Source organism: Mytilus californianus, unplaced genomic scaffold, assembly GCF_021869535.1.
Source record: "Mytilus californianus isolate M0D057914Y unplaced genomic scaffold, xbMytCali1.0.p SCAF_8, whole genome shotgun sequence".
Lineage (NCBI taxonomy): Eukaryota > Metazoa > Mollusca > Bivalvia > Mytilida > Mytilidae > Mytilus > Mytilus californianus.
Genome location: NW_026262734.1, coordinates 42,489,265 through 42,503,771, shown reverse-complemented (window position 1 = coordinate 42,503,771; position 14,507 = coordinate 42,489,265). Strand labels below are relative to the sequence as shown.

The 14,507-nt window shown below is 31.5% G+C and overlaps 1 protein-coding gene across 1 annotated transcript; it reads left to right on the top strand.

The window, feature by feature from the left end:
• The first annotated feature begins 5,520 nt into the window (after positions 1–5,520).
• LOC127712020 (uncharacterized) lies at positions 5,521–12,480 on the top strand. Its single transcript, XM_052218178.1, has 3 exons — positions 5,521–5,738; positions 10,983–11,404; positions 12,283–12,480. The coding sequence occupies exons 1-3, from the start codon at positions 5,636–5,638 to the stop codon at positions 12,478–12,480; spliced, it is 723 nt and encodes a 240-aa protein (XP_052074138.1). The 5' UTR covers positions 5,521–5,635.
• The last annotated feature ends 2,027 nt before the right edge of the window (positions 12,481–14,507 follow it).

The window sequence follows — 14,507 nt, the reverse complement described above, 5'->3', positions numbered from 1 at the left end:
AAATTAGAAGCCTGGTACATTTGATAACTAATTACAACCCTATTACGTTACAAAAAGAAGCATTTTCTTCTTATAATTGCATAATATTCGACATCAATGAAATTGCGAGAAATACAAATTTTTTTTTTTCTCATTGCATTATTGAACATTATGATGCGAAGCGCGTGCAGTCTTAAATGATGAATTTAATTGAAAAATTAAATTTCATATTGAAACGCCTATCGATTGCTTTCACCCATTCAAAATACGGATGTGTATGAAACATGCATATAATGTAATTCTATTCATATAGAAGTGTAATCTTTTATCAGCCAAACAATCCAGGTTTTGACAAAAAAGACAAGAAAAAATATCATTGATTTTGCTACAAAACGCAATGATAAGGTGTCAATTTGACGACTGAAAAATAAACGCAATGAAAAGTTCGTTCCATATCCATTATTACTATTAAACATCTTCTGAAAGTGATAGTTCATCTGGAAAATTGACATAATGACACTTTTCCTGTTAATCAAAACTAATTGCCATTTAAAGAGCAAGAACAAAATAAAATAAATATTTATTTATTTCTTGTTATCGGTTATAGTCGTCTTTTATATTCGTGGCTGACTCCACTCATAAATGACGTTTATTTAATGCATAAATGTAGAAAACACCTAAATTCAATTCACGTAAAATTGTAATATTTGTTTAACGTTAAATTGTTATGTTTACAATTGGTTAAGATATGACTAAGCTTCACACATTACGCAGTAAACAGTAAATGAGGTAATTAAAGTGTGTTACTTGCATACATGCAGCTGGTAGGTAATTCAAGACGAACAGTTTAAAAAATAGATATAAAATAATTGATAGGTTAGGGAATTCACCGATAGAAAAATTCATGTATAACAAAAGATTGCTATAGAAAGATTTTTAAATACCAACAAAGTACGTCACTTGGTAACTTGTATTTACCCTATTCAATATTTTTGAATAGTCTACAATATCAAATCGTACAGAATTCTTTACATTACATTCACGAATGAATGATTTAACATTTAAAATATTTGTTAATTATAAACTGGATCATACACTTCAACTTTATCAGGGTCTCCTTAAGGGTATATACTACTTTAAAAAAAAAAACTGAAAGAGATGAATTATTTGGAAAAATTATTGTTGCATTCATGTCAAATTAAATTGTCCTTTAAATTCTAGTGATAAAGAAGGATGTGTATCGTACAATGTTGCATACTTAACGCAGTAACATATAAATCCTCGATATATCCCCTGTTATAAGATTGAACGCCATTTTACGCCCTTTACATTTATAAAATTAAACACATGAAGTTCATATCCTTCTATGTCATATGATAACTGATTTAATGGGACCTTAAAATTTTACAAAAAGTACAGAACTCCAGAAATGGTAAGTTAATTATTCTAATTGTTCTTTTTGTTACAAACGAAAGAAAGAACAAAACATGTAACCTCTTTATTCATTCCGAAGCTACCTTGTTTTATAAAAACTTAAATAACAGTAAACAGAATATCCCAGTCAAAACTAAGTAAGTAAGGTGACAAAAGATGACATAAAACATTTTAACTAAAATCTCAAAGAGAGCTATCGAGCGTAGCAAACACAATTGAAAGTCAGATTTGACACACAGTTGTCAATAACAGTCCATCAATTTTAAGCTGAATTTGTTTTAACGTTTGCAGAAAATTAATGTAGGGATAGTGAGAAAATCATTAAAAACATTAAAAAAGAGATTAACAGTATTGAGTTAGAGAAATAAATCTTCTTGAAAAAATCGCTTAATATTGTTTATTTCTGACAAGAAAGAGGCGAAAAAAACCAGATGGACATTCAAACTCATAAGTCGAAAATAAACTGACATCGCAATGGCTAAAAACGAAAAAGACCGACAAACAAATAGACAAACAAAAGTACACAAAACATAACATAAAAAACTAAAGACTGAGCAACACGAACCCCATCAAAAACTGGGGGGGGGGGGGGGGGGGTCATAGGTGCTCCGGAAAGGTAAGCCGATCCTGCTCCACATGTGGCACCCGTCGTGTAACTCATGTTAGCAAAACCCGGTAATAAGTCTAATTTGGTCATTCGGTAGGTCACATTCGTGAAAAGGTGACGGGATTGTAGTTACGACAAAAAAATCCGAAAAATGAAGACAATATTTAGAGACATTTCTAGATATTTTTTGTCGATTTGAGAATTGTTTAATTGTAAGACATCTTACAAGTGTACAATTTTTCAATTATAGGTCTAATATGAAAATGTATGATTGCGACCATGTGTTCCTTTTTTAGGTGAAGGGTAAGGGGGTTAATATTCGTGCATATTGACTTTTCTATGATAAGTCTCACTCAAGGTTTGTTCATATAAAAATAAGAAAATGTGGTATAATTGCCAATGAGCCAACTCTTAACCAGAGACCACACTGACATAGAGGTTAACAACTGTAGGTCACCGTGCGACTTTCATCAATGAGTTTATTCGTATTTATGTTCATCATTGCTATTTTGAAATGTTTGTTTTTCTTTTCCCTTCTCATATTTTCTCTCTTGCCGTTCATTATTACATTATGATTTATCTGTTTAGTTAGGTTGCGAATCATTGTCCCCGTTTTGATTTCAATCGTGTTTGTTTAAACATCTATTAGTTTTCAGAAAATCGAACTTATCTATTTTTATCTTACTTTACGTCCTCAAAACTGATCTCGAAAAACGTTAATCTATCTGTGTAACGTTTTTGATCATTAATTAAACCCCGCTGAGAGTATTGTAAATCGAATAGAGAATAATACATTTGTATTTACATTATTCTAAAAATGTGTCAAATATAACATTTTTAATCGGAGATATTGAATCTGATTGACTAATGACCATGCCCACAGATGTGTTTGAGGCTGATCCCTCTGAACAAATTGGTGTGCGCAAAATGTATTTTAAGGCTCTACAATTTTTCATTTTGACGTCCATCTGTCCATTTACATTAGTTGTCAATGCGAAAACTCCAAAAATATTGATAGGCCAATGCAAATTTGCACAATTGGTATGCATATAATGTAGATATGCTAATTATATTTTTTTTAAAAAAAACCCACTTTTCTTATGTAATTCGAACAGATTGAGAAACACTTTTGTAAAATTAATGCCAAACAAAACCTAAAAGTATAGGTTGGAATGAATATTAATTTGAAAAATTATATTTTTTTGAAAAAAAAATACGTTTTGGTTAACAATTCTTACTTTTGATTTCAACTCAAATTGAACTATAAGTATAATAAGTATGATATTTCAAATTGGTCATGTGGTATATATAGTACTAGTACTTATATCTCATAAATACTCTGTGGCAACATTTGATGAATTGTGTTAAAAAGTAAAATAACAAAAATACCGAACTCAAAGGAAATTCAAAACGGAAAGTCCTTTATCAAATTACAAAATCAGAAACGCAAACGCATCAAACGAAAATACGACCGGAAATGTAGTATAATAACCATTGAGACGACTGACCACTAGAACCAAATGAAGTGGAAGAAAGTAACTATCTTGTGAAAACCTGATAAAAATCACAAAAATTGAGAATCATTCTCTGTAAGGATTGAATTAAAAATTTAAGTGTAGGTTTAATATGTTATTCAAAATTGACCCTAATGTCAAATTTTCAGTAACAACTATGTTAGGGATGAAACATCACAAGTTTTGAGAAATATCTTCTTGTCCAACGAAAACTGACATGTATAAATAATACCTATTTGAAATTGAACCACGTATCAAAATTCGTTTCCTGAAAAGAGTGTGTGGTTAAAACTTAGTTTTTGAAATTGGTTAAAAATCACAAATTAAAAAAAAAAGTAATTCTCTGTGTTATAATTGCAACTCAAATTGAGGCAAAAATATTATATGCTATTCAAAATCTGTTACATCTGTTAATTTTGCAGTAAAATCTTGGCTTTGTTCAAACATGGAAGTAATATTTAAAAGGAATAACAACGACTAATTAGCATGTATTAACGGCATGCAGAGCTCTGCACTAAAGGCATATGATTTTATCCAATTATAGTCTCAGCGGCAAGACCCCTTTGGTTACTATATGTGATACCGCGGTTGTAAAATGGCATCTGGAATTTCTTATCAGTCACGTGATTTTATCGAGTACGGTAATTATAAAGCACCTGTGGGAAATCCTAGTTTATTAATTAACAAGGTGGCGCTGTATCATATAAAACTTCTACCTTCAAACAGAAATCGAATGATGTAAAAAACTTGAAAAAAGGACGAGAATTGTTTACACTACAGCAGTTAAACATGGAAAATTGTATTTATTTTTGCATATTTTTGCTTTTTACCTTTCGTCTTAAACTGATCTAAAAGTATTTTCCGATTGAAAGCGGATCCCGAGTAAAACACTTGGTTTTGATGATGCGATCAGGTTTCACATGATGTATAACAAAATAATGAAGACAAATGAAAACATAGATTTTTTTACTGTTGAAATGTGCAAAGTTTATCGAGATTTAAAAAAGGATATTTACCTTCAAGTATTTTAAATTCATGTATATGTAATAAATGTCATTGATTACATTATTGAAACTGGACAACCAAAATCGGGATAATAAGTTCGTAAATATCTATTTTAAAAAAGTGTTTTTATACAGTTAATATAACACGCTACAGCAAAAATAAAAAGAAACAGACAAAATGAGCTGGACCATATCTGCCTAACCGCAAATTTATTTATACGAATTAGTTTAAAGACTAGAAATGTTTGTGAATATTTTAATTGACTGGTATACACGCATGACTTGGATTATTCATATTTAATAAATTGGGGTCCAAACATATTTTTTGTACACTCATATTCTTAAATTTTTAAGAAATGGCGTCTTAACTGTCTGTAAATATTAAAATTGAAAACGATCCAACCATGTTCTCCAATTTCATACGTGCTAGCTGTCGGCTTAAACTATTTTAAAAGATCGAAATAAACAGAAATAGGAAAATTAGACTAAAATCAACATTGAACGAATTACTCTATTCGACAGCGTATATCAGCGGAATTTAACGAGTGGACTATTCGGGTTACTTCGCACGTATATCAGACAACAACTTGTCTGTTCGTAATATTCCGTGAACACGAAAACGACCGACAAGTGTCAGTGATTTGATCGATCACATGCGGAGAATCAACTACCATTCCATATCGTAAACTGATTAACGAGTAATCGAAAGATAGGCGGTAACGCAAATGAAACCTTTGAACTGCCGTTGTTGTTATTCCTTTCAATATAACTTCCATGGTTTAAAGTAACACATCTTAGGAAAAGTCTTTATGTTCACAATGTGAAAGAATCCACACAATTTAACATCAGTTTACCATTAAAATTTCGGAAACACTTTTAGTTACCTCCTGCGATTTTCTATAAGTATACTATTGTTACAGAACAGAGCATTCGTACTGATAAATGACTAGCTGTATTTTATTTTTATCATTCCAGAATGAGATGTCAATAACAATATAGCTGTTAAAGGTGTATAAATACACAGATGGAGAAATGGAAAACAATATATAAAATAACTATCCTGTGACATATATTAATGCATTGTTACTTCTAACAACATGGAAGAACCACCTTCAACATCAGGAGGCATAAAGCGCGCAATACCACAGGAATTCCAAGATAAAATGGACGAGACAGCTGCAAAACTACCGCGAGTAACAGGTATCTGTAGCGTATTCAATAATCATAAACTGGCATTATCACGATGTTGGATTTTTCTTACGACTGCAAAATGTTTCGATCGTATAATGGTATGACGTATTCTTCGACATTACATAAGAAAACTTAGTCTCAGAACTGAGCTCCCAGCAAAGGTGATATTTACTCGATTATCATTCTTGGTGTTCCTGGTTGTCTATGTATGCCTCTTTTCACACTTTGGTTTTCCACTGTTCCAACACATCACACGACACCCAACCAACACGGGAAAGGGTTACATGATTGTCTACTTACGCAATATATCAAAAGTTATACATTTTTGAAATCTAAATTATGTGAAAAGATTGAGGTAACAGAACCCCAACGGCAACCCATATCAATTACATGTAAGTATTGAAGTGGGTCCCCCTAGGTATACGTGTATGAATTTCTATGAAATTGTACCACAAGGTTCCAAACTTTAAAACTGTCTGTTTGCCATTTGCACACCTGAACGATTTAGTAAAACACGCCACTAACACCCTCTAATTCTACCTAGTGGAAGTGACGCAAAGTGGGTCACCCTGATCAAATACGTGTGTTATATGTAAACAGATCACAGCTCGCTTAGTAAAACAACAGTTTTGATATATATAGGTGACAATTATTACATTGAGAATATTGATAAACATTTATCGAGGCTTGATAATCGCATAAATATTTTAATCAAATGTTTATAATTAGAAAAGTATTGGAAAACCAAAGGCACAAATCAACCTTTTGTTTCTATAAAATATTTACATATGCATCCTAAAGTGTCAAAATAATTATTAATCAGTTCATTGATGGTTACCGTGTAACGGTAGAAGCAGAATAGATCCGTGAATGTTAAGTTCCATGGCGGAGAAACGGCATTCAAAATAGGACACTCCCAACACGTGCTCTCAAAAGACGACGGAGAACGTAAATTGTTGATTTGTTAAATTAAATTATGTTGGTTTTTCTGAGCAAAACAAAAAATATTTTAATTACTTACTGAAGGACTTTAGTTACAGCAGTATATCTTTTGCCCCTCTTTTTTTCAACATTATATAAGTTTATTGTTTAGATAATGTGAAGAATTGAGTACTGTCAGTCACAGTAATCTGCTTGACTGGTTTAGCAAAAACCTGAATATGTATTGATCAAGCTATTTCCTTAAAAATGAAATACTGGATAGACTTGTAATTAGTCTATACGAAGATTTAGAAATCAAACAAAATTTTAAAAGGAAAATCATTATAAGTATATATGATTGTCATAGTCCTTGGACCTTATGTAAAAATATTGTTATACCAATGTTATATCAGATCCCAGCATCATGAGCATAGTCCTATCTACGGACGAATGTAGGATAGAAAGTCACAGTACAAAAAAAATCACAATTCAGTTTTGAGTTTATCCTTTTTATTTAATAAGAAAACATTTGTCAAAATCATTTTTGTATTTTTTCTAGAACCTATATATATTTGGCAACTTTGTAAACAAAATTTATTCTGAAAAAGTCAATAATGAAAAAATAATTGTTAAGATAACAATTTGTCAAAGTGGCTTGGCTCTTAAATGGTTTCATTATGACATAGTGCCAATAATAAATATATCTTTTTCATGCATAAAATTTTACATCTCTTCATTACTCAAGGTTTATGAACTATTTCTTAAATTGTAAAATAAATATATGCAAAAAAAAATTAAAAAAAAATTAAGAAATATGTTTTCAATCAAAACTAAACAAATAGTATGTCCGACTTTTGTACTATATAATTTGTTACTTTCTGTTCTGTAACTTTCAGTACGTTCACCATAGAGACATATTTTACAATTGCAATCTATGTCTGTGTCCTAAATCACAGGCCTATTTTATATGTATAATAATATCACATTTTGCGAAAAAATAAAAATTTTGGCGATTAAAATTCATTATTGGCGAAAAAATTTGTAACGACATAAATTCATCCATCCTGTTTATTTAATTGTTTTCGGGTTTCTCTGGCTTTACCTGATCAGACAATTCTGGGAATTCACCTTGAACCCGTTACGATTTTGACAGAAAATCAATAATCAGCTGATTACATTTTATAGCTGTAGGCAACAATGGACTAACTTATAAAGGTGTTGATTGTATTGTTTGACTAAATGTTGTGGTTAAATGGCGTCCATCAAATGTCACATAAAGTTTTTATCAACAACTTTGCGACGCACGTGTTTAAAGCATAGTATTCGTTTCCTTTTCTTCTTTTACGATGATCCGGAAATGAAAACTGTTATTATGACGAAAAATGTTCAAAAGCAAGAAAAATCTCCGACTTAAAACATTATCCTTTAACTTTGATATAGATAATTGATTCGGAGATGGTACTTTAAGTCGTTTTGGCGACGCACGTGTTTTAACTTCAAACATAGTTTTACGTTTCTACTATTTCATTTACGATGGTCCGGAAAGGAAAACTATCGTTATAAAGAAATATATTCAAAAGTAAGAAAAATCTATGCCTTTAGTCTTTATTCTTCAACTAGAAGGGAAATATATATCCGATAAACCTATTGAAGATAATCTCTTGTTCCCAGAAGTCAAAATGATGATTTCATGATCTACATTGTACATTGCAATATTTACAGACGAGTATCTTTTAAAAAGTAAATGTTTAGTGTTTATTCATGACAATGTAGACTAATAGATAAGATTAAGAGAATAATCATAGACAACAAAGGGGCAAACTCATTTTTTTTTTGGTTAGAAAGAAATTTTAAACGAAAAATATATCTATGTTACTTTGCGAAAAAAAAATTGAAAGTGGCGAAAAAAATGGTTGACCAGGGGAAACCCTGCCATCTCCCCTGTTTCTATTGAAACACATTATAAATACATTTCCCTTCTGAAAAAATTTTGTTCTTTATGACAAATTGGTCATAATAAAGAATGAGTCTTGAAGGGGTAGCGAAATTCATTGGCAGTGCTTTTAATCAACGACCAGGAGAAAGTTCATTATCAAACAACGTTAAGATAAGCCGAAGAAGTGATCCACAGTGCGTCACTTCTGGTAGATTTTGTTTTAGTGCTGTTTCCGGAAGTAGCGCTGAATGGATTTTCCTTAGGTAAAAATAGTTGACCTTTACACGCTATTATCTCTGTAATTAGTGGACCGAATTGCATCGGGTTTTTTGCATTTTTTATCAATTGTTTCGAACTTTAAGATAAGAAATACTTGTCATGAGTGTTTTAGTACCTCTTTAAAAGAAAGGTTATGATTGATTTTCAGGGTTATTGAACTTATTCTCCTAACTGTTTAGGAATAAGGGACCAAAAAGGGCCAAAACAAGCATTTTTCTGGTTTCAGGATGTAAAAGTGTATGGATTTCTATGAAATTGTACCACTAGGTTTCATACCTCAAAATAAAGGTTGGGATTGATTTTCGGGGTAATGGCCCTAATCGTTTAGGTAAATGAGGCCAAAAACTATGGTTTACCAATACTTTGATTACATTACTTATTTCTTGACCAATTTCAATCGGGTTTACTTCAAAGTCTTGAATATTTTCAGTTCTTTAATATGCTAAATCTAACCATGTATTTAGTTCTTTGGATTTTGGAACCCGTTTTTAAATTGGTCTACATTGAGGTCCAAATGGTCCAAAATCAAAATTTGTTTGATTTCGTCAAAAACTGAATTATTGGGTTTCTTTGATATGCTGAATCTAACCGTGTATTGAGATTCTTTATTTTGGGGCCTGTTTTCAAATTGGCCCACATTGCTTTTCAAAGGGTCCAAAATTAAACTTTGTTTGATTTCAATTATCGGATTTATCCAATCGAGATAGTTAAAATTGATAATTTAACTATCGAGATTGGATAAATCCGATAATCCAAGAGTAACTATGTAAGAATCTGTTTCTCTAATGATTATCAAATAAATTATCATTTTTGATAACGAAAATCCCTTCGAGTGCCTTCCACATTCCACAAGGTTGTCAATTTCATTAAAACCTTTTAGAACGTTTTGATTCATTCAGTGAGCTGATAAAGCTAAACTCATCCAATCATCTTCTGGGATCATCGGCAACCACACGTTGATTAAAATTTATTTTTACAATGGGTCCGGAAAAGGTTAAATTACCACAGATTTAGAGAACGTGTATTACTGATTTTGGGTAGACAATGAATTATGGTTACTCATATGAATAGTAAGTAGCAGTTAAACATTGGTTAAGTAACTTAATAAGTAACCACTGGTTATGTGACTTCACGAGTGGCTAACTTACCATACTTCAATTTTGTTGTTTGAGCAATAATGGATAAATAGCCAACGGATGGCATGCCCTGGAAAAGAGAAATATCCATCGGATAAGCTAACCAATGGATTAGTTAAGCCATAGTTTTTAGCAACCCAGTCATGGGCTACATTTGTATATAATCAGTTTTTCTGCATTTAATTCTTTACTGTCAGACATGATGAGTTATTTGCTGTCCTATATCATACATTTGATATTCATTTTGATAGTTCTACATTAAGGAATTAATACGTTGATACGTTTTAAGATGTATGTTGTGATTTACTATATATGGGAATATAAATCAACATAACTTGTAAATAGAAATAAGATGTGGTATGAGTGTCAATGAGACAAAAAAAAGTAAACAATTATAGGCCTAAGTACGGTCTACAACACAGAGCCTTGGCTCACATCGAACAGCAAGCTATAAAGGGCTCTAAAATGACTAGTGTAAAATAATTCAAACAGGAAAATCAACGTTCTAATCTATATTAAAAAAACGAGAAACGAGAAACACTAAAGAACCACATCAACTATCGTAAGTTTGAATATCACTTTCAAACTGTTACTTCCGCGTCTCTTTTAAGTATACTTTTATTGAATGATTCATTTTCTTGCCTCCTTTGCACTCCACATCAATTTTAAGTCCTTTCATCAGCAAGCAACCCGTTGTTCAACATTTAAATTTGCATGTGATTGTCGTTTCTGTGATTCTAAACATATGTTAATTTTTGTGCTTTATATGTGTATGAAATGTATACCACAGACTGAATTGACATTATGGTAATAAAAGGAACAATTTTACACAATTCCTTACCTGATAATTTATAATATAACTGTTGAAACACTTATACCAATAGACATTTAGATGATTACACTTAATCAAAGTCCGAAAATAATATGCTTTCTGCATTTGACATATGATGAAAAAAATAATATTTTAATCCTTTTTTACAGCAACACCAGCAGTTTTAAATGATAATCAGAAAAGACACCTGATTGTGGGAGTATGTCTTCACAGCGTAATATCACCAGCACTGAGGAAATATGTTATTCCAATTTTAACTCCACTTTATGAAGAATTAACCCTCAAACAGAAAATTGATACTCAAACATATTCAACACGTTTAAAGCAATATCAACCAACAAAAACCTTTCTGAATTATGACGCTGTCAACAACAACAAAGCATTGTATGGTTACCAAAGTGCACAGTACGACTACACAATCAAGAGTGTTGTTGATTTATCCAAGCTTTTTCTACAGACACACATGGCACAATATACAGGGTTTGACGAAACATGCGATTTTTCCGCGTTGTTTGGATTAATCATCAACATTGACAAGTTCCCTGCAGTGGTAAAGTCAAATGCTAAAGATGTACGTGTAGTATCTATGTAAACTGATATTTTACTGATATCTTACCATTTTTGTCCCCCCCCCCCCCCCCAAAAAAAAAATAATTCGATATTTTTATCGTTTAGATGTATTCTTTTCCAGTGATTTATGGTATTGATATTCCTTTTAAAACCAATTTTCTTCAATTCTAAATCACTATTTATCCCATATTGTCGAGAGAACATTAATTTACAAAGATAAGTTAAACATAAGTTGATATTCGGAAATTACCATTCAACCTATTTGTTAATTCAATGAAAAAGAAAAAGAAAACTTTCATTTACAAAGTTCAGTTCAACATAAGTTGATATGGTCAAGGGACTATAAATCACTATTTGTTATTACCAGAGAACCTACATTTACAAAGTTATGTAAATCAAAAGTTTATATATTAAAATGACTATACATCTCTATGTATTATTACGAAAGAATCTTACTTTGCAAAGTTATGGTGAACATTGGTTCAGATGCGCAGATAACTATAGATAATTTCAAAACACACAACAGATTCAATGCATAATTTGAACCAGTCACTTTATTTCTGTAGCAAACATTATTTGTGAACCTGAGAAATAATCCATTAAGTAAAAAAAAAATCAAGTGTTTGAAATGCTGTAATCATGGTAATATGGATGACAAAATATTAAAAAAGGTGTACGTCATGATAAAGATTTACTCCTATTTAATTGTTACCTGGTAAAGCTGTCGAAACTATCAATGATCAGTCAGTATTGCTTTTATTAAAGGATAACACGAAAAATGTAGATAAATATGATGTCCTGTTATGGGGATTGCAAAGGACTGCCTTATTTAAGACTTTAAATACAAGTTATACATGAAGTATGAATTTTCTATATCAGGTACGAGACAAAGTAAGGAATCAATGGGCTCATTGTGATTTCACTAACTGGGACGCTGTAAAGTATTCCGATTCATTCCAGCTGATGACGAACCTTGTAAAGAACCTCTGTCTGAGTTCCAACGAAGAAAATCAAACCTTACTGGAGTTGAAAAAATGGGAAATCATTGGTAATAAATTAATAACTATGAGTTCTTGATTGAACAAATAATTTAAGTTAATTCTGCTAAATGTCTTATGGGAACTATTAATTACTTGGAAGACACAACTTGATATGTTTGACACCCCACTGAATGATATCGTTATAAATCGATTACCGTAATGGTAGCATAATACAAAAATGAAGATTTGTATGGGTATAATAAAGATGAATGGATGAAAAGAACATGCAAATCAATTTATTTTTAATTAACAATGGAAAATATATAACTATAATAGAAATTCTTTTATAATTCTGATACCCTTTAATCCAAAACACAAGCTCTGTCTACTAGCCGTCTAAATACCCTTAGGAATTTTAACTTACCAGCTTTAATATCGTAAAACAATGATAACAAAAGGTATGATATGATTCATTACGCACAAAAATCAAGTTGATTGGCATTACCTGACCAATTCTCGCAAGTAAGATAGTATCATAATAATGGTGCACAATCATAATACTTTTTATCATATGAATCCGCTGTAGTAATTACGGTGGCAATAAGTTATGTTGCAGTTAAATTGTTATAACCAGATATAATGAAGCTGACTTTGTGGTCTAGTAGTACGGAATGTATTGATGGATTAGAACTTCGTTTTATCTTATTACCGTATTTAGAGCGAGAGCAAAAATGAACAAGCCCTCAGTATGAACAAAATAGATTGGCCCCTGTTGTTGTTTGAGGTTAACATTTGGTGCATAACAATAATACTACAGTTTCCACATATACCCCTTGCACCTCTACACAACTATAGCAGATTTGAAAATATTCTCTTACCAATCTACTACGTGGCTGAAAAATATTTATAAATGTCATAAGTCAGACAGAAAGATAACAATTGACGATGGTATTTCATAAATTTTACTCTTTTCATTTAGGATCAACTTAAACATGTTTGACACTTTATGAATATTTCGGTCGTTAATTAAACTTAATGTTGATATTAGCTGTTACGCTTTTTTATTTTAGGTCCAAGTTCTTTGAATGGTACTGATGAGATTTGTCGACTACTGCAAGTTTTAGTGGAGAATTTAAAACTTGTAGCAAACGAAACAGACACTAATTCTTTGGAGACCAAGAAGGCACAAGAATACTGGGCCACCATTAGAAGTACATTGACTCAGTTGAAGAACGACACGGAGACAAGATTTTTTGAGATTAACAAAGTAAGTAGGAATTAAGTAAATTTATTTGAACCTTTTGAGATTTGTTATACCTTTGGATCTATTTGAGTGAGTTTATGAAATGTCTACGTTGAAACAATCAACTTACAAAATCTGTCAGCTGTTAATTGTTTCTGACTTAAACAAAACAGGAGACTCATCTGATTAAGTTGATATAAAATAAAACAACAAAAACACCGAACTTCAAGGAAAATCAAAAGGGAAAGTCCCTTCACAGTGAATATCGATATGTTATTTTTGTGGATGGTGTTTGCTATCATTCCTTTTTGGTTAAATATGAAAAGTTATTGACAATAACCTTTTACTTTAAGTGACACCGCTTTTGAATATTTATAAAGATTTTTTCGAAAAATGGAAAATGTAATGCACCTGCCCCACATGATATGACCGTCGTTTTCCACTCGTTCTATTGGTTGATAACATTTGATTTTGTCAGTTTTTATTAACTTTCCCTTTTTACCACACCCGGCCTAAAGATCAAGTGAGCTTTTCTCGGCACTTGTCGTCCGTCGTCATCATCGTTGTCCGTCGTCGTTGTCATCCATCGGAGTCGATTAACTTTTACAAATATCTTCTCATCAGAAACTACTGTACCAACATGAAACAAACTTTACCAAAATCATAATTGGGTATCTAGTGTAAAAATGTGTAATATGACCCTGCCTACTAACCATCATAGCTGACATGACTAAAAATATACCAAAGGGGTAAAATGCAATGTTTGGCTATTATCTTGAAAACCTAAAAGAAAGAGTAAATCTGACAGGGGCAAAAATATTCAGAATAATGGGATCTACCTAATGTCTGTTGACACTGCCCTTAAATGAAGAATTTGCCAT

Bases quoted from the DNA above. Each gene is read 5' to 3' on its own strand.
- LOC127712020 (XM_052218178.1), top strand. From the start codon at position 5,636: ATGGAAGAACCACCTTCAACATCAGGAGGCATAAAGCGCGCAATACCA. The intron at 5,739-10,982 runs GTATCTGTAGCG...CCTTTTTTACAG, and splicing joins AAAACTACCGCGAGTAACAG to CAACACCAGCAGTTTTAAAT. The intron at 11,405-12,282 runs GTACGTGTAGTA...TTTCTATATCAG, and splicing joins TAAAGTCAAATGCTAAAGAT to GTACGAGACAAAGTAAGGAA.